General features: G+C 41.8%; 1 protein-coding gene across 1 annotated transcript; it reads right to left on the bottom strand.

Moving 5' to 3' along the window:
• Positions 1 to 5,095: 5,095 nt before the first annotated feature.
• On the bottom strand, positions 5,096 to 20,544 carry LOC147420589 (uncharacterized). The gene is made up of 6 exons (XM_086504560.1): positions 20,537 to 20,544; positions 20,063 to 20,100; positions 14,442 to 14,563; positions 14,142 to 14,277; positions 6,278 to 6,392; positions 5,096 to 6,015 (listed from the first exon to the last, which is right to left on the bottom strand). Exons 1-6 carry the CDS (start codon positions 20,542 to 20,544, stop codon positions 5,895 to 5,897), a joined length of 540 nt encoding a protein of 179 aa, XP_086360686.1. The 3' UTR covers positions 5,096 to 5,894.
• Between the last annotated feature and the right edge of the window lie 1,259 nt (positions 20,545 to 21,803).

Below are 21,803 nucleotides of genomic sequence, written 5' to 3'. Positions count from 1 at the left end.
GAACGTCAAAAGAGTATGGGAGTTTGTGACCAGCATTAGAGAAGATGGAGTGGCCAAGGTGACGGATTTGCACGGCAAACCCAACACAGAGATCATTATTACGGAAAGGGTTGTCGCCCATGCACTAGATCTCTCCAATCAGGGAGACAGTGTGACAAAGAGAAGGGATGAAGTAAAGGTGTACAAAGAGAAAAAGGCTAATTACACTTTTGAAGACATCGCCAACCCAAAGGTGGCGATCATGATCCAATTGTACAACCAATACTTCCACATGTGCACGAAGAGGCCGCAGAAGTACAGGATGCCGCCAGGTGCAATTGCCACAACCTTTACTTGGGCAATGATGAAGGGCACCCCAAAGATAATCAATTATGCGGCATACATACAAGAAAGCCTGGTAAAGATGGGAAACAAAAATCCAACCTACATAGTGCCAGGAGAGATGATAACCAAGGTAGTTTATGCAGCACTACATGCCAAGGGAAGGTGGCCTGACCTCCCATCTCAGAATGACTGGCTAAGGATAAAGGAAGACAAAGAAGACGAGCCACAACGAGCACCAAGGGTGGCTACAAGGTTGAAGAGACGACTGGAGCCAGTGGAAGAGGAGCAACCTGAGCAGAAGAAAGGCAAAAAAGAATCTGCTCAAGTGCCAGCCAAAGAGACTCGATCACAAAAAGCGGCTAGACTCGAGAGGCTAATGGAGAGTTTTCGAGCAGAAAGAGCCCTCAAGGGCGATCTAAACGAATTATGGAAGCCATCCCTTGAGTCGATGTCCGGATCCTCAAGAAGAGTACAGAGGGACCTCTTTGAAGACTATATCAAGAATTTCGAGATTCTTGATGCTGCGGCGGAAAACATTCCACACATCCCTTTCACCGAGGAAGAAGTGGAGCAAATACGGCAAACGTTGCTAGATGAACAAGAAAACAAGGAAAGAGAAAGAAAGACGAAAGCAGATAGGGATTTCAAGGGCAAACCTATAGCTTTACCAGGTAGCCCTAAACCTAGCCCACCGCCATCACCACCTCCTAGCAGCCCTCCTCCAGAAGATCAAAAGGCCGGAGACAAGCAAGAAGAACACCAGGATGAAGAGCAAGAGCACAGGACAGAACCTGAACACAAAGAAGAAGCCAAGCCTGCATCTGAACAAAAAAAGCTCGAGGAAGCATACTATGCATTTTTGGACCTGCTAGCTGCAGGCTATTCAAAGGAAGAAGCCGCCACAGTCGCATTCGACTTGGCAAGGACACGAAGTGAAGAACAGCTGCCAGGCATCCGGCTAGTTGAACTTAAGGAGATTGCTACTGACATGGTAGACCTGCACCCGCCCTCGAATGATTGGGATGTGGTGATGACAATGCTAGCTGGAATAAGGGCACAATCTGTGGCATAAGACGAAGAGTTGATAACTCTAAGAGCCACTGAAGTAAAGACCAAAATGGAAAGAGATCTACTGCAGGAAAAAAGCCAAGGACACAAAGAAAGAGAAGCTAACCTCCAGGCCAGCCTAGCCACTGCTCTACAAAACTGCCAAACAAAGGAAGAAGCAAATGAGGCAGCGGCAAAGAAATTGCAAGCAGCTGAAGAGGAGTGCCTGCAACTCAGCAAGTCATTGCGAGATGCAGAAAAAGAAAGGGATAATCTGACACTCCAGCTAGCAAAAGAAACAAAAGAAGTAGAGGCCTTGAGGAATGCTAAGGAGAAGGCGGAAATAGAACAAGAAGCAAGCCTGGATGAAGTCCTTGAGCTCAAGCACCAATTAAAAGTCAAAGATCAAACCATCCAGAGGCTGAGAGCATCACCTGCGCGAGTTAGAGCTACAAGCTCAACTCAAATTATTTCGGAGAGTCAAATGTATGAAGAGCAAATGCAAGAACTCCAAAAGCAGTTGACTCTCAAGAAGAAGCAGAGGGTGATCATGGCTGAAGGTTCTATTGCAATGCAAACCAGATTGGAGGACAGCCAAAAGGCCCTACAAGAAGAATTGACGAGCATCAAGATAAAGCTCGAGGAGGCAGAAAAAGTAAATGCTGAACTCAATGACCTCCTCGTGACTATGGGCGGCGAAGCAGAAGTGGAGAAGCAGACACTCCTCACGCAAATAGAGGAGTTGAAAAGACAACAACAAGCAGAACGAGAGAGCTCAGGGCCAGCTGCCAATGAGGGGATCGACCTCGACAATGTGTCGGATCCTGTGGACACACCCATGCCAGAGGAAAGCATAGCAGGCTCCTCTCAAGAGCACCAGGATCTAACACAAGAAGAAGAGGAAAAATTGCAAAAAGCAATAGAGGCAGAGCTCAGAAAGAGCACCAAAGAGGCCTTGGAATGAGAACAGAGGGTTTTTAAATCAATGACAATTCAGAAAATCGACGCCAGCAATCTCAGGCGTGAATGGCTACAACCCTCTCTCCCATATCCATTGTTTAAATATGAAGTGGCAACAATAAACCAGCGGATCAGAGAAGAACCAATGGTCCCTCTCTACAACGCAGACACCTCGAGGCCAAAAGGAGTAAGGCTGATAGTAGATTCTCAGCCCAAGTGGAGGAAAGCTTGGCTTACCAAGTACCCGCAGTACCTAATACACTTGGTAGAGGCACCTAAACACATCAGGGACAATCTCAGCTTCTGCCCTCTACCACGGGTTAGGACGTGGAAAGCACACGAAATCTTACAGAGAAGCCAACCCACTTGGCTGAACTACCCAAAGCTTCCAGGCATGAAGGCGGGTGAGAGAACAAGTGTACAATACATGGTGAAAACCCTAACGGGCTCCATAAAGTTGTTCTCTGGCTCACCTGACCTTACATGCATCATGATGAGAAAGATTTGCAGGACCATCCTAGCAGTGTTTGAAACCTTCAAGCCAGGACAGGTGACTGACATCATATTCTTCTTCCAGGACACATACAAATGTGCGTATGAGATGTCAGGTCAACCTTCCAAGGAGGTGATACATGCATTATATCAAAGAATCATGTTTCTCCCATCTTATCACCTTCAAGTGTTTGAAGAAGCTTTCTACACGGGGTTCTTTACCATGCATACAGACATCTTTGGGCCAACAATGCTGAATCTACATGCACGGTACGAATCGCTGCTAAAGATGCGGGAGACCATAAGGTGAAGCAAAAAGTTCAAGGCCATGTCGGGGACAACATGAACAAGGAGGGGGGGGATGTTAGAAGCTGGACACACCCCACGGCATCTAACTACTCGGCGGATTATTATTTTTTGTAATTAGTCATTCATTGAGGAAAACCCGGTTTTTCACCTTGTAAATATTGGGACTTATAGAAGTTTCCAGATTGTATCCCAGTTTTGATAGTTAGAAGGAGTAGATGGATGATTTTGGAACTTTAGGGTTTGAGAAGTTGTAAGGTATATATCTCACTTTTTGACCTTAATGAAGGACCTTTTGTCATTTTAAACAAGTTTAAGTTTGTGAGTGAGCGTACTGTGTCCGTGAGAGAGAGTGTGAGCTTTGTCTTGACGCTACGTGTGCTACGGTGGTCGGAATCGAGTGCGGAGAAGTGCAGCGTGTTGCCCTCGACTAGAGCTACAAGCCGATACCAACATTGCGCGCATACGGTCCGGCTTCGAGAGCTTCTTCTACGAGCTTCATCGGTTGTTTGGGTGAGCATACGTTGTCCGATTTTGCATTGCAGCATATCCACACGTTCACATTGAGTAGAACCACACATTAGGCACTTCAGATTTCGGAAACGAAGACCTGCAGATTTCGGCCAGACATCCTATGTGTTTCTGCACTGGGTGTTTTGGGTCATGACTTTGGTTCACAGACCTTAGGGAGAGTGGCCTATAGGTATTCGTAGGGTCTCCTTCAAGTTCTGTGGTGTTTCCGAAGTGTTTGATAGGTGTTCGGCTCTAGCAAGCGTTGTAGGAAGCATCCTCTTTTGTTCTCTTGAAGACTGTGACTTAGACAATTGGTAGGGGCCTCTGTAGGAACTAGTTAGGAGTCGGTCGACTGTAAGTTGACACCTTATGCTTGCTTCCACGCGCCTGCGGGTCGAGCTTCGTCCTTAGCTGACATTACTTGTTAGGTGAGTTCTCGCTGTGCTAACGTCCGTCGCAGCGTATCCGTCCAACAACAAGTACAAGAGAATCAAGAGCCTGAAGATATATAAATCCGCCATCTTCAAGCCAAGGAACTTTGAAAACCATAGTTGAGAAGGTAACCCTCACCTGGACCTATGGAAACAACACAACTTTCAGTTAGCATTGGCACCATATACAAGTGATGCATGGGTATCCCACATGTTATAGATGTCACCCAGCTAAAGTGCTTTCAAAGATAATTAATAAGAAAGCTGAAGCTTCTCATATATTCAAAGATAATTAATAAGAAAGCTGAAGCTTCTCATATATTCAAAGATGGTTTCATTTACAAGCGAAAATAACATTTGGAGGCCCTTTTGCTTTGCAAGCTCTCATGAGATAAGGCTGGAGATGAGTTTTATAAGGTAATTTAGCCTCCAAGTTGGCCACCTATACCTGTTTCTTGATTTTACAAATTTTGGCATTAATTGCCACTATTTTTTCCGGGTCAGTGGGAACAGTGCTCATACGTGCAGTCAATCTATACTTTGGAGTCACCTATTACATAAAAACATGTTAGTAAGTAAGTCCTACACCTCCCTTGAGGGAGTCAAAACCACATGTAAGGTAGTAAGTACGAATGCTAATCTCTAAAAACATACAACATATAGATGGGATATTCCATGGTTCCACATTTATTCCAAAAGCTAGGAAAGAGAGCCGCCATGGCCCATAACCTCGATGTAATAAGCAACCATGTACAGCCTCATGAGCAGCTTATTTACAACCATATCTACCATAATCCACAACCTTACATAACCATACTCTTAACCATATTTTTCCACAATCAGTCATAACCTTGTTTCACAACCAACCATTTAAATTTATGTTTGGCCAAGTTGAGCAGTTTTACAAAGGATCACAACACTAAAACGGCATAGACCATATTTGAGCAAGAATAGTAAGCTCAGTACCAAACCAACAAGATCATCAACATTAGAATAATAGTTGTGGCAGCTTATTAAAAAAATACCAGGTCGTTGTTTTTCACCCACAAGTAGGTCAACCCTACCATATAGGGTCCTTCACCAAGTGTTAATAAGAACTTCAATCATTTTTTATTTTATTTTATTTTAAGTAAAAAAATAAATTCAAGGAAACATTCATCCAGTATTGCAAGAGGATACCTTCATTCAATGATTTTTTTTTGAAACATACCTATGACAGAACCATATATATGCATTGTCAGATATCCCTACACTTGAAAGGGAATCACAAAACCAAAGCGCAGACACCAAGCAGGTGCACATCTACATGCTTATGATACAAATTGAAAGCATTTCCTAAAGGCGAGTAAACCAACAGTGCCATAGACACAAATGGCTCAGTAGAAGTTGCCATACGTGTACACATTACGGTATATGCATGAGGAATATCACCATAACAACAAGTGAATCACAACACATCCAACCAGTATGGATAGTAGTCCATAACAATGCCATAAGACACCTGAGATTGAGTCGAGCGGCCAACTCCACAATAGCCTGCTTATCCTTTCCTTTTTCCATATAGCCGACTACTTAACTCTACACCCTATGTGGGTAAAACCCTCACAATCCCAATGTACACAAGAACACACACGCACCTCAGAAACCCAGAGTACCACTGCTAAGTGAGCATAGAATCTCACCTTTATAGGGTTTGGAGCCAGTGATGGCCATATTTCTTCACATCTGCATGGCGGGCCCAGTTTCAAGAGGGAGAGGAGAAGCAACACCACCTTGTGCGTAGTGGCCACCATCCATCATAGCAATATGGCGGGCCCAACTTCAATAGGGAGAATATACAACAGTGTCACCATGTACAGAGAGAGGGGGAAGAGAGAGAGAGAGAGAGAGAGAGAGAGAGAGAGAGAGAGAGAGAGAGAGAGAGAGAGAGAAGGTGAGAGAACTTAGAGAGTGCCATGGCGCAGATCTTCCAAGGGGGGAGCCACCCTGAAATAACGTAGAAAACGCCAGAATAAACAGATCAAGGCAACTTGCCTAACTTCATAACCCATTTAATTACTAAGAGTTAGGTACCATTAAGGTACCACCTAATGATACCTTTTCAAAAACTTACCAAAGTAAATTTGAGCCCGCAATTCACCAAAGGTTCTCCAGGCCAATAGTCCCCAGCTAATAATACCAACGAGATAGCAACACACTATAACTAGCCGTGTGTGTGTGTGTGTGTGTGTGTGTGTGTGTGTGTGTGTGTGTGTGTGTGTGTGTGTGTGTGTGTGTGTGTGTGTGTGTGTGTGTGTGTGTGTGTGTGTGTGTGTGTGTCTGTGTCTGTGTCTGTGTCCACCCTTACCCAGGCACCAGTGCCCACCCTTACCCAGGCACCATAACTAATGAGTTTAGTAGGCTCATTAGATATGGGCCTACTTCCTCAGTAAAAGAATAAGTAATGCAACATCAAACTTGACACCACGCCATTCTTTTTGACTCGGAGCAGTCGTTATGGTGGAAATCCAATCTCTCTTATGGAAGCCTTTAGCTTGAAACTTCCTAATAAGCACCCCTGTTTCTTCTAGGGTTGAAAATACATTAGAGTAAGAGTAGATAATTAAATGAAGAATGCTTAAACAGGTATGCTCTTTTTCATTACAAACTCAGCAGCAGTAAGCTTAAGGTGATCCCATTTCTAGAAACATCTAGCAAAAAAGTTACCAACATTGTAAGTGTCAATATTCAAATCAATGGACAAATAGTTAGTACGTTTAGTGAAGGCAATATTGTTGACAGTTTCTTGTTCTAAAAAGGTGGGTTCAATCGCTAGGCAAGCAGGATAGATATCCAACACCTACTGCTGGGCAATGTTGGGATTATTGATACTTAATATGTAATCCATAAATCTAAAAGTGTGATTACACTTTATAAGCATAGAGAGCCCCTTTGCTTGGGAAGTTTGCCTAATAATCCATTTATATTCAAAACATAGTAAATAAAGGTTACACATAGCAGGGGAACAAGAGAAGCCCATAGGAATGCCACTCGTTTGACGAAAGCAGTTATTATCAAGTACAACATAGCATTGGTTTAGAACCCATTGAATGATTATTTGAAACTGAATAGTATTCATGTGAAGATGTGAAGCCTTGCTCACTTTCTTAACCTACTTGACTGACTTTACAAAGAAGATGTCAGAGAACCCTTCTTTGGCTTTATTAGAGAAGGCCAAGTCTACGAGACAACTCAATACATTTATGAGACCATATTCACCTACTACAGGGATATTTTTGTAGCATTGGGTATATTAGCTATATATACTGAATAAATGGAAGATAGAAGGTTTAAGAGGACATCAAACGAGTTACCAACTATCCAAAAAGGTTGGATGTCCACTCTTGAGAAGCGCCTTACATCTTTTCTTTTAATAGCACATATGTTTTTGAGCTCTTCACATATCAAATTGAGTCCTTCGGTGACATGTTTTGTAATGTTGGAAAAAAGGCGATTGGAAGCATCTAAGATCCATTGAAATTTACTTTTATGACTTTTAAAAGTTGGAAATAAGATGGAAAGTTTGGTAGTTTCCTCCTTAAATCCTAACTCAAACATACTTTTACATGTTCTCTAGATAATCATTATCCAAGTCTTCTTCAATGCAACCGAACTCACTACCTTTGAGTCGATTTTCAACCGCTTCAAAGGCAAGCTTTTTGCAGATGACAGATGCCATGTTAGATGATTTATCTAAACCCACAATGAACCATTTTGAGTTAAGCTTGCAAAAGGCTAAGGAAAGATCAGTGGTAAGCCATGTAGACTCAGCATGTATCCACACAAGTGGGAGTTGTGAAACCAGACTGGCAAAGACAGCCACCAATGTTTTGTTCAATTCATGTTGAATTGATAACTCCAATTGGAGTTTACTGACCAAGTCGGCGAGACATTCATTAAGTGCTTTTAAAGAAATATGAGGATTAAGTGGTTGAGGAGGTATCTGATTGAGGCCTTTGGAAAGGAGGCATATTGAAGAGCTATTCTCAGTAATAGAGAGATCCTTGGTACATACATGCCTTCCAAGAATGCCAAATTCATTGTAAACCCAGTCCATAAATGACAATCACATGACAAGGGTTTTTCTTTCCGAAGAAACTCATCAGAGTATACCAGATGTAGTATAGATTCAGTAAATCTCCACCCTATCCTAACTTGGCTTTGTAGATCCAAATTACCAAATGTACAGATAAAGCATTTGTTAAATATAAAACAAGGTGAAAAGAATTCTAAAATTTTGTTGGCAAAGATGCCATGAACAAAAATCATGTGTCCACTTTCCTCATGAGATATAAGATGCATTTTTCCAACCCCATTACACAGTACCTGCATTTACAAATCCAGGACAGGATACCCTCTGCCTCTCCCTCTAATCATGCTTCTCGCTTTCCCTCTCCCTCCATAAGACTCAACAAAAGAAGAGGCTGGAGTCAAAAAAGATGTGTACGAAGAAGTGGGGGGTATGAGAGATTTGGGTCTTTTAAAATTAGGGGAATCCTCAGCATCCATATTAGGTTTTAGCAAGCCTAGGAGAGTTTAATACCAAGATAGTTACCATAAGTAGTCAAAAGAAGCCCGGGTTTTTCTGTAGCCAATTCTTTGAGAAGAGAGAGAATAAGGGAGCGAAACTGAATAAAAGCCATCTGAGCTAGCACAAGTTCCTTGGCCTAGCCTCCAAGCCAAGAGCAGAAAAGGGGGAGATAGTGAGTTGAAGGAGTGTTAGGAAACATGAGATCCAAGTTGTTGAGTGACATTTGCAGTTGGGGTTGTCAGTCGTTTGTTGACTGATGATGGCATAGTGCACGAGGGAGATATGCAGGTATTGCGTACATACTTGCAATACGTGTGTGGTACGTCTGGTGGTGTATGGACTTACACGGGAGCAGGACAGCCGGATGCACACGATCACAGCCAGCCAATGGGCATCGGTTGAGAGCGGTTTTCTCTCGCCTTTTGTAGTCTTTAGACTAGGTTCTCTTGCTTAAAGGTGACTGTGCCAAAATCACTGCCAAAGTATCCTGTGAAAACCAGTGAAAGAAGCTCCACCTGTGTGCTCTAAAAAACTGCGTCTCTCAAGAGACCGCTTCGGTGGTGTGTAAACGCCTCCGTACTTCGTTGCCCAAGTCTACCAAAAAACCCTCAAACCACAATTGCATCTTCAGCTCAGAATTTATGCACTCAACTTCAAGCATCTCTCGTGCTTCCAAAAGTGCATCAAACTCGCACACAATGCGACAACAGAAAATCTGGAATTTCTGTATACAGTCAGTCTGAGCTGAATATTAGCAAAACGGTGAGGAATTTGCGAAAAGTTTCTCTTGCAAAGTTGTAGACCACGTCGAAATGGATGGGCATGGCGGACAGAATTCTCAGATCTGCATTCTACAAGGAGAAAAACGAATCTGAAAACAGTGTTGCTGCGCACACAGTTTTAGAGCAGCACCTTCACTTACACATAATCTTCCACACTCCTTTCTGAGCTTCCACAAGAGCATACATCACTCTCAACTGAGCTCACAAGCTCCCATTGCATTCTCACAAAGCTTCCAAGCTTTCTTAATCTCTCTACCGTCGAGAGCGAGCGAGCTATCGCCTCGAAGCTCTCAAAGCCGTCGTGCTCTCCGATGTCACCATAGCTCTGATACCAAGTGAAGGGGATCGGGGAGCACCACAGACGGAGAGTGAGAGAGAGAGAGAAGGAGACACACACGATGTGGGTGGGGAGACTCAAAGAGTGAGCAGCCCCCTATACACTTATGCTATGTATAAGGTATACAAGTCAGTGGGCGCCCAGACTCTGGGCGGCCGGGCAAGGCATAGACGCCTATACCCCAACATTGAGGGCATACCATATAGCATGATAAACCCAGACAATGCTTGATTCACAAGAAGCCTTAGGGTCCAGAAACTGACAAGCGCATTTGACATAAGTTCTGTAAATGTTCCAAATAGACTCAGTGTAGTACTCATTGTTACTTTTGGAGAACTCCATCAAGCCCTTGGTACGCACATACAAGCAAGTGTTTGAGTCACATTTCTTTGTATCAAGAAACCGCATAGTGCAGGAGCTTTAATAAGGTCACCTTTATCAAAAGACTGGACACCTCTTAATACTTTGAGTCGTGCTTCTTCAATTGAAGATGCCGAAAGATTGGCTAGAAAACCCAAGTCTCGATAGAGATAGGAGCTAAAAAGCCTTTGTTGGGTAGGGCCCAAAGGTGATGGTCCACACCAAGTGATTCAATTTCAACTTGTTTGGATGGCAAGAAAGGAAAAACTCGAGAAAATTTAGGTACCATTTCCATTAGCGAGGTCTCGCTGAGAGAACACATTTCTTTCTGAAAGGCTTTGACAACATCTAAAGCCAAGGGGTCCCTGCAAAAAGGACTGTTGGATACTATTTGTATCAAAATGGAAGGAGCTGAAACAAAATGAAGGGTGAGACCGCATAATTTGCATAAGTAATTGTTCAGTTCAGCACCTTCAAAAAAGAATTTGGCGTGACTCGTTTGTGAGCAAGTGTTAGAGAGGGAATGTTCTCTATGAATTTGGAGAGATTTGCTACCCCTTCCTTAAAGTTGTTGACAAGGTGGGTGAGGGTATGGACACACTTATCAAACGACATGGTTTGAACCAAGGAGGTTGCTAGATTAGTAGAAGCTCCTGTTATTAATTCAAATGCCAAAGGGTCATGAATGCACTTGAAGCGAGACTTTAGAAAGAGGCTCAATAGGAAGCTCTAACCCTTGAGATAGTGCTAATCTCTGCATAATCAAAAGAAATTGTGTTAATTAGAGACATATATGACTAATGATAAGAACTGGTAGCCTCTTCAATCTTCAATCAACCAGGAGAACATATAAGGGTCGTGTGAAGAGAGCCACATCCCACAGGCATCAATCCTAGGTAAAATTATCTAGGACAGAAACCGAGAGATAGAATATAGTAACTAGGTCTTTGAATAGTATCAGTACTACTCTTGGTGCTAGGTGTTTGTGTGTTCCAGTAACAATATAACATAAACACCAAAGAATCCTTTCAAATTACAAAAGACACTAGAAACTATGTTAATGAAAAGGTGGTTTAAGTCCCATTCATAGTACATAACGGACTTTATACACAAATACAAGAGAATCAAGAGCCTGAAGATATATAAAGCTGCCATCTTCAAGCCAAGGAGCTTTGAAAACCATAGTTGAGAAGGCAAACATCATCTACACCCATGGAAACAGCACCACTTTCAGTTAGCATTGGCACCGTATGCACGTGATGCATGGGTATCCCCCATGTTATAGATGTCACCCAACTAAAATGCTTTCGAAGATATATAATAAGAAAGGTGAAGCTACTCATATATTCAGAGATGGTTCCATTTACAAGGGACAAAAACATTTTAGAGTCCCTTTTGCTTTGCAAGCTCTCATGAGATAAGGCCGGAGACGAGTTTTATGACGCAATTTAGCCTCAAAGTGGGCCACGTATACCTGTTTCTTGACTTTACAAAGTTTGGCATTAATTGCCGCTATTTTTTCAGGGTCAGTGGGGACAGTGCTTACGTGCAATCAATCTATACTTTGGAGTCACCTATAACATAAAAATATGTTAGTAAGTAAGTCCTATACCTCCCTAGACGGAGTCAAAACCACATGTAAGGTAGTAAGTACGAATGCTAATCTCTAAAAACATACAACATATAGATGGGATATTCCATGGTTCCACATTTATTCCAAAAGCTAGGAAAGAGAGCCGCCATGGCCCATAACCTCGATGTAATAAGCAACCATTTACAGCCTCATGAGCAGCTTATTTACAACCATATCTACCATAATCCACAACCTTACATAACCATACTCTTAACCATATTTTTCCACAATCAGTCATAGCCTTGTTTCACAACCAACCATTTAAATTTATGTTTGGCCAAGTTGAGCAGTTTTACAAAGGATCACAACACTAAAACAGCATAGACTATATTTGAGCAAGAATAGTAAGCTCAGTACCAAACCAACAAGATCATCAACATTAGAATAATAGTTGTGGCAGCTTATAAAAAAAATACCAGGTCGTTGTTTTTCACCCACAAGTAGGTCAACCCTACCATATAGGGTCCTTCACCAAGTGTTAATAAGAACTTCAATCATTTTTATTTTATTTTATTTTAACTAAAAAATAAATTCAAGGCAACAATCATCCAGTATTGCAAGAGGATACCTCCATTCAATGATATTTTTTTTAAAACATGCCTATTACAGGACCGTATATATGCATTGTCAAATATCCCTACACTTAAAAGGGAATCACAAAACCAAAGCCGCAGACACCAAACGGGTGCACATCTACATGCTTATGATACATCAATCAAAAATTGAAAGTATTCCTAAAGGCGAGTAAACAACCAGTGCCGTAGACATAAACGGCTCAATAGAAGTTTCCATTCGTGTATACATTATGGTATATGTATAAGGAATATCACCATAACAACAAATGAATCACAACACATCCAACCAGTACGGATAGTAGTCCATAACAATGCCATAAATTACCTGAGATTGATTCAGTGCAGCCAACTCCACAATAGCCTGCTTATCCTTGCCCTTTGCCATATAGCCGACTACTTAACGCTACACACTATGCGGGTAAAACCCTCACAATCCCAATGTACACAAGAACACACACGCACCTCGGAAGCCCACAGTACCAATGCTAAGTGAGCATAGAAGCTCACATTTATAGGGTTTGGAGCCAATGGCCATATTCCTTCACATATGCATGGTGGACCCAGTTTCAAGTGGGAGAGGATACAGCAGCGCCACCTTGTGCAATGGCCACCATCCATCGTAGCAATATGGCGGGCCCAGCTTCAATAGGGAGAATATACAGCAGTGCCACCATGTATAGAAAGAGAGAGAGAGAGAGAGAGAGAGAGAGAGAGAAGGTGAGAGCACTTAGAGAGTTCCATGGCGCAGATCTTCCAAGGGGCGAGCCATCGTGAAAAACGCAAAAAGTGCCAGAATAAACAGAGCAAGGCAAGTCACCTAACTTCATAACCCATTTAATTACTAAGAGTTAGGTACTAGTAAGGTACCACCTAATGATACCTTGTCAAAAAATCACCAAGTGAATTCGAGCCCTTAATTCACCAAAGGTTTCCAAGGCCAACAGTCCCCAGCTAATAATACCAAGGAGATAGCAACACGCTATAACTAGCCATGTGTGTGTGTGTGTGTGTGTGTGTGTGTGTGTGTGTGTGTGTGTGTGTGTGTGTGTGTGTGTGTGTGTGTGTGTGAGAGAGAGAGAGAGAGAGAGATCCACGGTGTACATCAGACAAATCACCCAAAAACCCTTTTGCATATGCCATAAAATATTGAAGACACAAATTTAAACTCAGAATTGAAGATGAAAAGATTGAGAAGCCTTTCTTCCAGAGTGAGACATTCATTGTGACAACCTTTCTTCCAAAAAACGTGCCATAAAGAAAGGGTATAATTGGTTACCTACCACCATCATACAAAATAGTTTGTCTTTTAGGTATGAAAGGCAGGCATCAGAGACACTATCCACTTGTTACTAATTTCCCTTATGCCAAGTTTAAGCATGTTCCATGAGGTGAGGGTGAGGTGGTATGGTCCCACTACCTTTCAATAACCCTATAATAAGTATTGATATCCCTACTCACAACCTTTATAAAATGCACACATCCTTTGCATGGCTCCCTCCATATAAGTGATTGAGGCATCATGGTGGACTTTCTTGAAAAAAATCTCTAGAAAAGGTGAAGAATCGGGCTTGATATGCGTCCTATCTCCCTTGGGAAGATGCGATGATGGTTCATACTGATGAAATACCCTTGGCTTTTTTCCGTATGTGGAAGATTGAAAGGGACCTATCATTATTTTCAAAGATTCCTTCGCCTCGTTTCTTAGCAAAAAAAAATTTCTTATAGAATTCTCAAGATCCTTATGCGTATGGGGGTGTTCCCACAAGTTTAGGGAGTGTGAGTTTAGGGTTGTTCCCATTAGTTTTGTGTGTGTGTGTGTGTGTGTGTGTGTGTGTGTGTGTGTGTGTGTGTGTGTGTGTGTGTGTGTGTGTGTGTGCACGCGCACGCGCACGCGTGTGTGCATGTGCATACACATGAGTGTGCATGTGTGTGGATATACACACATCTCTTTGCATTCTTGAGTGTTTGTGTCTAGTACCTACTTATAGCTACACACATGCGTGTGCAAAATTTTGTGCATGCATATTTGTTTCTTTAGGCTTGTATATTTTCCTAATGAGTAAATATGCTTTTGTATGATTACATTTGTGCGTACATATATTTCCATGTGCACATGTGTGGGTGTGTACATGTCTATGTATGGCTCTGTGTGTGTGTGTGTGTGTGTGTGTGTGTGTGTGTGTGTGTGTGTGTGTGTGTGTGAGAGAGAGAGAGAGAGAGAGAGAGAGAGAAATAAATTATTTTGACACAAAAGGACACCATGTTCAAAAGATAGATGTCTCTTAACAATAAAATGATATGTACACAAAGATATTTCTATATTTGAATCATTTTTGTACAATTTAGTCAAAATGAAGAATTATTCCAATTACATACACATCAGAATAAGAAGTGAGTCTCTAGATGAGCAAGGTCTTCATGTTTATGTGTGTAGATATGAGCATGAAAAAATGAGTAGGGGTATACTTATCTGTACATGTGGTTTATATGACATACATTGTTTTTATTAGCAGCAAGCTAACTTGGATATCATTTTTCGGAGCTTTCATTGTAAAAACATTTATTATTTTGATGAATCGAGAATATTGTTACTCTTACTTTCTAGTAGATAAACATTGTAATTGATGGCCAGGGCTACAAGCTTCCAGATTGTATCAACCTGTCTTTAGTTAGAGCTCCCAGATTATTAGTTTTGACCACAAAAACCTTGGCTAAGGTATTAAAGCCAATTTTTGTAAGTTTTTCAAAAGTTTTTTTGGATAATAGAAACACAGCATGAGCTAATCGCCGGTCACTTCTCTCCTTCTCGCTCTTCATACTCCCTCCCCGGTTGTCACATTGCAGTCGCGTCTGTTGCATTGCAACCGCATGTAAGAGCTCTACGCATTGACGTAAGCATTTCATGGTAATCCGTAGCTTTTGGCATTGCTGACCCACGGCCTAATTTCATCATAAGTAATAATTGAAGCTTTAAAATAAAAAACTAAGTATAGGCGGGGTATTGGGGCATCATTGCTAAGTATTTAGATGCATTCTGGGTCAAAAATGACTAGGTCAAAAACTCAATACTATTAATAATCGTGATCTTTGCACTTGACCTAAAGTGAGATTTGAGACTATAAGCATGTATGCTTAGGTCTTATAAACATGTCTTAGAAGTTTTGTAACGTTTGGATGTTGTTTGATGTTGTAACGGATGTGATTTGTTTGCCGATGAGCTATTAGCTTTTGGTGATTTCAGTCATTTGAGTGTAGCTTGAGTTATATGCGAGTTGTTTGTTGTTTCCCAAGAGATTGACAACCTCTTCTAACCTCTATACACTAATACGAGTCAGCTTCGTCCCGTTGATTGACAATTACATTCATGGTTCTCGCTATGTCTGCAATAAGATAGAAGTGAGGTTAGACACCCGTTCCACATTTGGCACCGCTGCCAAGTATCGAAGAGACCTAAACTAAGGAAAAACACGAGCGTCTTGTGAAGTTATCCTTTAACTTCCTCTAGGATCACCTAGAGTCAAAACTTCTTATTAAAACCGTATAGTTTAAGATTGTCATCTTTTGTTGTGTAGAGGTAGCTTGGAAGTAGGTTGTACTTGCTAAATACCTTTTAGGATTGGAGGATTAGATTGGGATTTTGAGAATGATCGATGGACGAGACAAGTCTTAATACCAAGGCTCAAAAAACCATAAAAAACAGAAAATGAGTGTTTGTGGATACTTTCCACAACCCCATTGTAGTAGAATCTAAGAGTAGGGTAAGTAGAATCTGAGGTAGGATTTCAGAACATTGCTCTATCCAAAAGAATCAATTGTGAGTTATTTATGTGAAGTTGTAGAATTTCAGATCTACGACTAGAAATAGCACCAGAAGGCTGTCAACCACTGAATCCAACTAGAGAGTCAATTAGAATCAATTAGCTCATAAATTAGGATGTAATTAGTGAAATTATCTCTAACAACTAAATTAGAATCGATTACCTCATGAATTAGGATGTAATTAGTGAAATTAATCCATTATTAATCACTACGAAGGGAGAAACCCTCTCACCTATGCATACGGTAAAACTGCAAACCTCTACTTGCATTAGGAAGTGATTAAGCATGCCAAATTCATCTCTAGTAAATAGATTGAGAAGAAACTTGAAATTCTTAACTATCTAGGCCAAATAATTAACCTTAGGGCCAATTCCCATAGAACAAGTAAGATGCTATCAGAAATCTCTATGTCTTGAAGTAACCAAACCTCTCGTATAAAGGGATTTGCTTATTGAAACTAATCTGTCATTTTGGTCGTATGTTGCTCTCGAATATTAGTTCTTTTTTTTTTCAAGTTGTCAATTTAAGTAGTGAGTATAAAATGGCCCCAGTAAAGAGAACTCGTTTCGGTGATTCCCATGACCGCAAGGCTGGGACAAGCAACACGAATGGAAAGGGAAAGGCTCCCATGGTCGACCAAGTACCGGCCAACTCACGGAGCAATGACGAGGAAATTGTGGAGGTAGGTCACATTTTTAATTCAAGTTTTGTTTAAGTTAACATTGTATCCGATAAGTTAGGAAAGAACATATCCCTAAACAAGTAGGAGAAATCCAAGAGAGATCACGGCATTTGAATTGAAATGTATATTAATTTTCAAGTAGTAAAGAATGATTGTTGGATATACTGTTTGATCTAGGAAAGAATGTTTGCTAGGGAAAATTTAGCTCAGCTAGTTCATTTTCTATTCCAATGTTGATCTAGTCCGAACCCCCTCTTGATCACAAGGGACAGCTCGCAAAGTTATTCGCAGGAGCTAGAGTTCTTGGTTAAGGGCTCTTGAATACACGGCTACTGATTAAGCGGTGGATATCCACGACTGCTGGTTAAGCGGTGGAAGTCCACTACTGCTGGTTAAGCGGTGGACAACCTAGTTGTATGGACAACTAGGAGACAACGGGAGGAGTAAACTCTCGCAGGGAGAGGGATGTTGTACCCCCAGAACATTGGAACTTTAAATGAATGAGTTTTTGAGTGAATTTTTACTAGAATTACTGTCTTGGTACCGCTTTGCAATACTGGTTGAAGGGTTGAATTAAAGAACTTGTGAATCGGAAAAATAAACAAAGAAATTATATGTTGAACAACCATTGTGGTAGTAATTAGGTAACAAAGGAAGTGTGAGTATGGGGTGGAAAGTGGGGGCTTGGCTCGGGTTGCCAATGTCTATGAGAAGGGTGGTCCTGATTAGTCGGGATCTCTCCGTCCCCATAAGTGCAATAAGAATGTTAGTATTACTCATTGCCCCTAGAGTGGTAAGGTCTCAAGTGTACGTGCCTCTGAAACATGGGGAAGAAGGCACTCGGGACTTCTCTCCTCTTGGAAGGTGGGTCTTAGGATCGCTAGATAAGTTAATCACGCTTCCCCTGCGGGGTGGAACTAGATCTCGATGCTGGTAGGCTTGAACTCGATTCATTTTGTGATGAGAGATCGTCCGCTAGATGAACCATAAACCACTTTGTTTGCTTCCGCTGTAGATCTATTGGCCACATGGTTTACCATCAAATCCGTCGTTTGAGACGATGGGGTGGGGACCTCACACCTGGTAGCAGAGTTATAGGTTTACGAACTGGAAAATGATGTTGTTTGAAATTTAAAAAAAAAAGGGATAGTAGGATAGCTTGTACTCAAAGCTTGAGCATGATGTTTCCCAGAATAATGACATTGGATTTGTCTAGTGGATTGTCTCCTGAGTGATGTTAAAGAGTTTTACTCGTTGAGCTTGTTGGAATTCAGTGGGTTCCACATGATGTTTTTTGAGAAGTCGTTGGTGCGACTAGTGCTGCGGGCAGGTAGCCTGTTGATGCACATAAAGTTATAAGTATGGATCAAATCTCTCGAGTAAAGTTTTTACCATTATTTATCGAACAATTTTGGATGTATTCATTGGAATTTAAACTAATGGTGGAATAATTAAATCCTTTGTGATAGCTGTACAGATTAAGTAGGATGGTTAAGTCCAAAAAGTTAAATTTCTTCTTGAGTATGGAAAAGCCTAGGTTCATTTGAGAAGAGTGCTATAGTAATGAGTTTTTTACCATTGAATAGGTACCGTCTACTACGCTATATACCTCCATTCAGGAGAAAAAGATTCTCCTTAAGCAAGCTCAGCCTCCAACCTTTAAAGGCGAAGGGGTTAATGTGGAGAGAGATGCAGAATTATGGATGGAAGCAATGGACGACTATTTCGAAGCTACGGGAACTCAACCCGAGAACCAAACCATGCTTGCGATGTTCCTCTTGTCTGGCAATGCCAAGATCTGGTGGAAACAACATTGCAGGGACTTGGATATCAAGGGATCTTCCCAGTCATGGGAAGACATCAAGGCTGTTGTGATGGAGCGATACTTACCACCCGCTCACAAAGCCTTGAAGATGAATGATTTTTTCTCACTTCGACTGCTGACTTCTTCCGTCGAAGAATACTACTCGAAGTTCATCAGACTTCAGAGGTATGCTCCTAGGATGACATTGGAACAGCAAGTGGCACGGTTTTGCCAAGGACTCATCGACCCCTTGAACAACCGACTAGAAGCTCTCAGGTCACCAACTCTGCAAGATGCCTTGCTAAGGGCCAAACCGTTAGCTAAAGAGATTCAGAGGACTACCCAAGATAGTCAATACTATTTGTCAAAGAGGGCCAGGCCAGACAACTGGAGGAACAGACCAATCAACCCTGCATATGACCATCGTCCGGTAGTAGCTACTACGGCAGCTACCGAGTTTCCCAATATAAGATGCTTTGAGTGCCAGGAGTATGGAAATTACAAAAGTCGATGTCCAAAAAGGATTTCCCAAACATCCGGTGCTAATAATGTACCTCTGAACGTCAACGGGCGAGGTCAACCAAACGGAAGAGGACGCCGAGGAAGAGGAAACATAGGACAAGGAAGCTGAGTTTTCGTTAATGCCGCAGTGAGACAACCAATTGTGGGTGACGAAGCTGATGAGAGAGCAGCTCTGTATGGTGCAACTGCTAATCCTAGTGAGCAATAATTCAAGCACCAGGATCTCATCAAAGTTCAGCAGAATAAGACGCATAAATCTAAAGACTATTCTATTATCAAAGGATATCTTTACTTTAGACAAAGGATATATGTACGTAAGTAGTTAGCATAGAGTTTATCCATATGTATTCTTCAGATGAGGACATCTCAAATTTTTCACGTTGGGGAGATTATAAGGTCTCTGACCCCGACCAAAAAGAGCACCATTGTACCATGGGATAAACATAATGGAAAAAGTTACTATTTTTAGCAATTTTCCAAATTCTGTCAGTGCCATGATGTTTAGAATGTCATAAAGCTTCCAAAAGTGAATTAAAATAATTTTTGGTGGAAATTTTCCAAAAATAGTAAGTTTTTGGTCACCCGACCCGTCTAGTTTTAACCGTCTCGAAAAACTGTACCCGTATCCCGAATTTGAAAAAAATGCATTTTCGGACACCGAGGGCTGCTAAATATGGTAGGTACTCGGACAGGTACACCTTAGTTAGAGCTTAGTATAGCAATTTACAACATCAAATTCCGATTCGTATCGCCTGTTTTAGCCTAAAAGTCAAAATTTCCTAAGGCTGTGCGGGGAGCATCGAGGCTCGAGGGCTGTGTGGGAATAGGTCCCAGGCCACTGGGAGCTTGCTTTAGCAGCTAGGGGGTGCCCTCACACCTCTAGGGGCTTGTGGGAGACTTTCCATGCTTGAGAGAGAGAGAGAGAGAGTGAGAGTTAGTTAGACTAAGTTAACTGGACACTTGGTAAGCATGTAACTAACTTGCCTTGCATGAGGTGAGTACTCCCTCAGATGTATTTAGCAGCCTGGTTCGATTTTCAGCTTGGGAGAGCCTATATAAGAGTGTGCTCACACACACACACACACACACACACACACACATGTATGCTCACATACACACTAAGTACACACACACACTCCTACACACACACACACACCTTGGGGAGGTGCTGCCGGCAGACATAGTCTTTGGAAGAAGAGCTAAGGAGGAAAGTGTTGCCCGTTTCTCGTCTCCAGGAGTCCATTGCATCAGAATTTTGAGAGGAATTCAGCCTAATCTCGGTAATATCCAATTTAATTCATGCTTGTTGCAATTCTCTCCAATATTCTCTTAATCCCGCATCTATTGTGCATATGTTGGACGGATATTCCGCGACGGACGTCAGCATAGCGAGAACTCACCTAACATATGATGTCAACTAAGGACGGAGCTCGACCCTCAAGCGCGTGGAAGCAAGCAAAGGGTGTCAACCTCTACTCGACCGACTAATGACTACTTCCTACAGAGATATCAAATCTACATGCCATCGGTTCTGTGAATGTGAGAGTCTCCTATGATGCTACCGCAAGCCAAAAGCCCATTAGACGTTCTCAAAATGTTACGAAACTTGAGGGATATCCTATCAACACCAATAGGCCACTCTCCCTAAGGTCCGTGACCAAAAAAACCTACCAAATACCGTCCGTGCAGAAAACGCGTAGGATGTCTGGCCGGTTTTTGCAGGTCGACGTTTGCAAAAAATAAAGTGCCTAATGTGTAGCTCTACTCGCTCTGATCGCATGGATATGCTGAAATGCAAAAACGGACAACAGTTACTCACCGAAACTCCAAAAGTAGCTCGTGAGTGAATCTACCAAAACACAGGCGAATGCGCGTGATGTAAGCATCAACGCATAGCTCTCCTCGTGGGAAACACACTGCTGCTCTCTGTTTGCAATTCTGACCACCGTAGCTCCTGTAGCACACACACACACACTCTCACTCTCTCGTAGTCTCCCAACGACACAGAAGATCAGATTATTAGAAGTCTCCTTACAAACCTTTAGGTTTTGGCTTATATACTAAGCCTTAGAAAACCTAATGTCCGACCAAAATGACCTTATTTGTCCCTAGGCTTCTATAGAGCTTAATTACAACACCGTGAGCTGGCTTTGCTCATCCAACAAGCATTTGTGGCCTAAATACAATTGCCGACTTAAAATATGAAATTCCTGTAAACATTACAAAAGTGGCCGTAATGGCTCAAAATAATAATAACGGGATATTCGATGATGTCCATGAGCTTGTATCTTCACATTACAGCATCCATCTTCGTCTTCATCACTTCATCAGCATCTTTATTTGGAATCTTTAGAGAATCTTTGAGGAATCTTTATGGAATCTTTGTGGAAGCGTTGTTGAAAGGTTGACCTATCAACAGCATAGCCCTAGCTAAATTACTCAATGGATACTCTCTAATTCTCCGTATCATTGATCTATTGCATAAATCTTAATCTAATTAGTAATTATGCAAGCAGTTAGTCTCTCTTAATCATAGATTAATACATGATTAAGGAATCAACCGCTAGTCACCATTGTAATTAAAAACAAGTCGGCATTGAGGTAGAGATGGTCAACTGCTTTCTATTGCCACACAATGTTTAAACA

The sequence above is a fragment of the Adiantum capillus-veneris genome, chromosome 28, assembly GCF_014529385.1.
Source record: "Adiantum capillus-veneris isolate H3 chromosome 28, ASM1452938v2, whole genome shotgun sequence".
Lineage (NCBI taxonomy): Eukaryota > Viridiplantae > Streptophyta > Polypodiopsida > Polypodiales > Pteridaceae > Adiantum > Adiantum capillus-veneris.
The sequence above is the reverse complement of the archived record's forward strand: the minus strand, read 5'-3'. Positions and strand labels throughout refer to the sequence as shown.

Coding starts and splice junctions, on each gene's coding strand:
- LOC147420589 (XM_086504560.1), bottom strand. Junction 14,278..14,441: donor ATGTACACACCCACACATGT/GCACATGGAAAT, acceptor AAGAATGCAAAG/AGATGTGTGTATATCCACAC. Junction 6,016..6,277: donor CACACACACACACACGGCTA/GTTATAGTGTGT, acceptor GCACTCTCTAAG/TTCTCTCACCTTCTCTCTCT.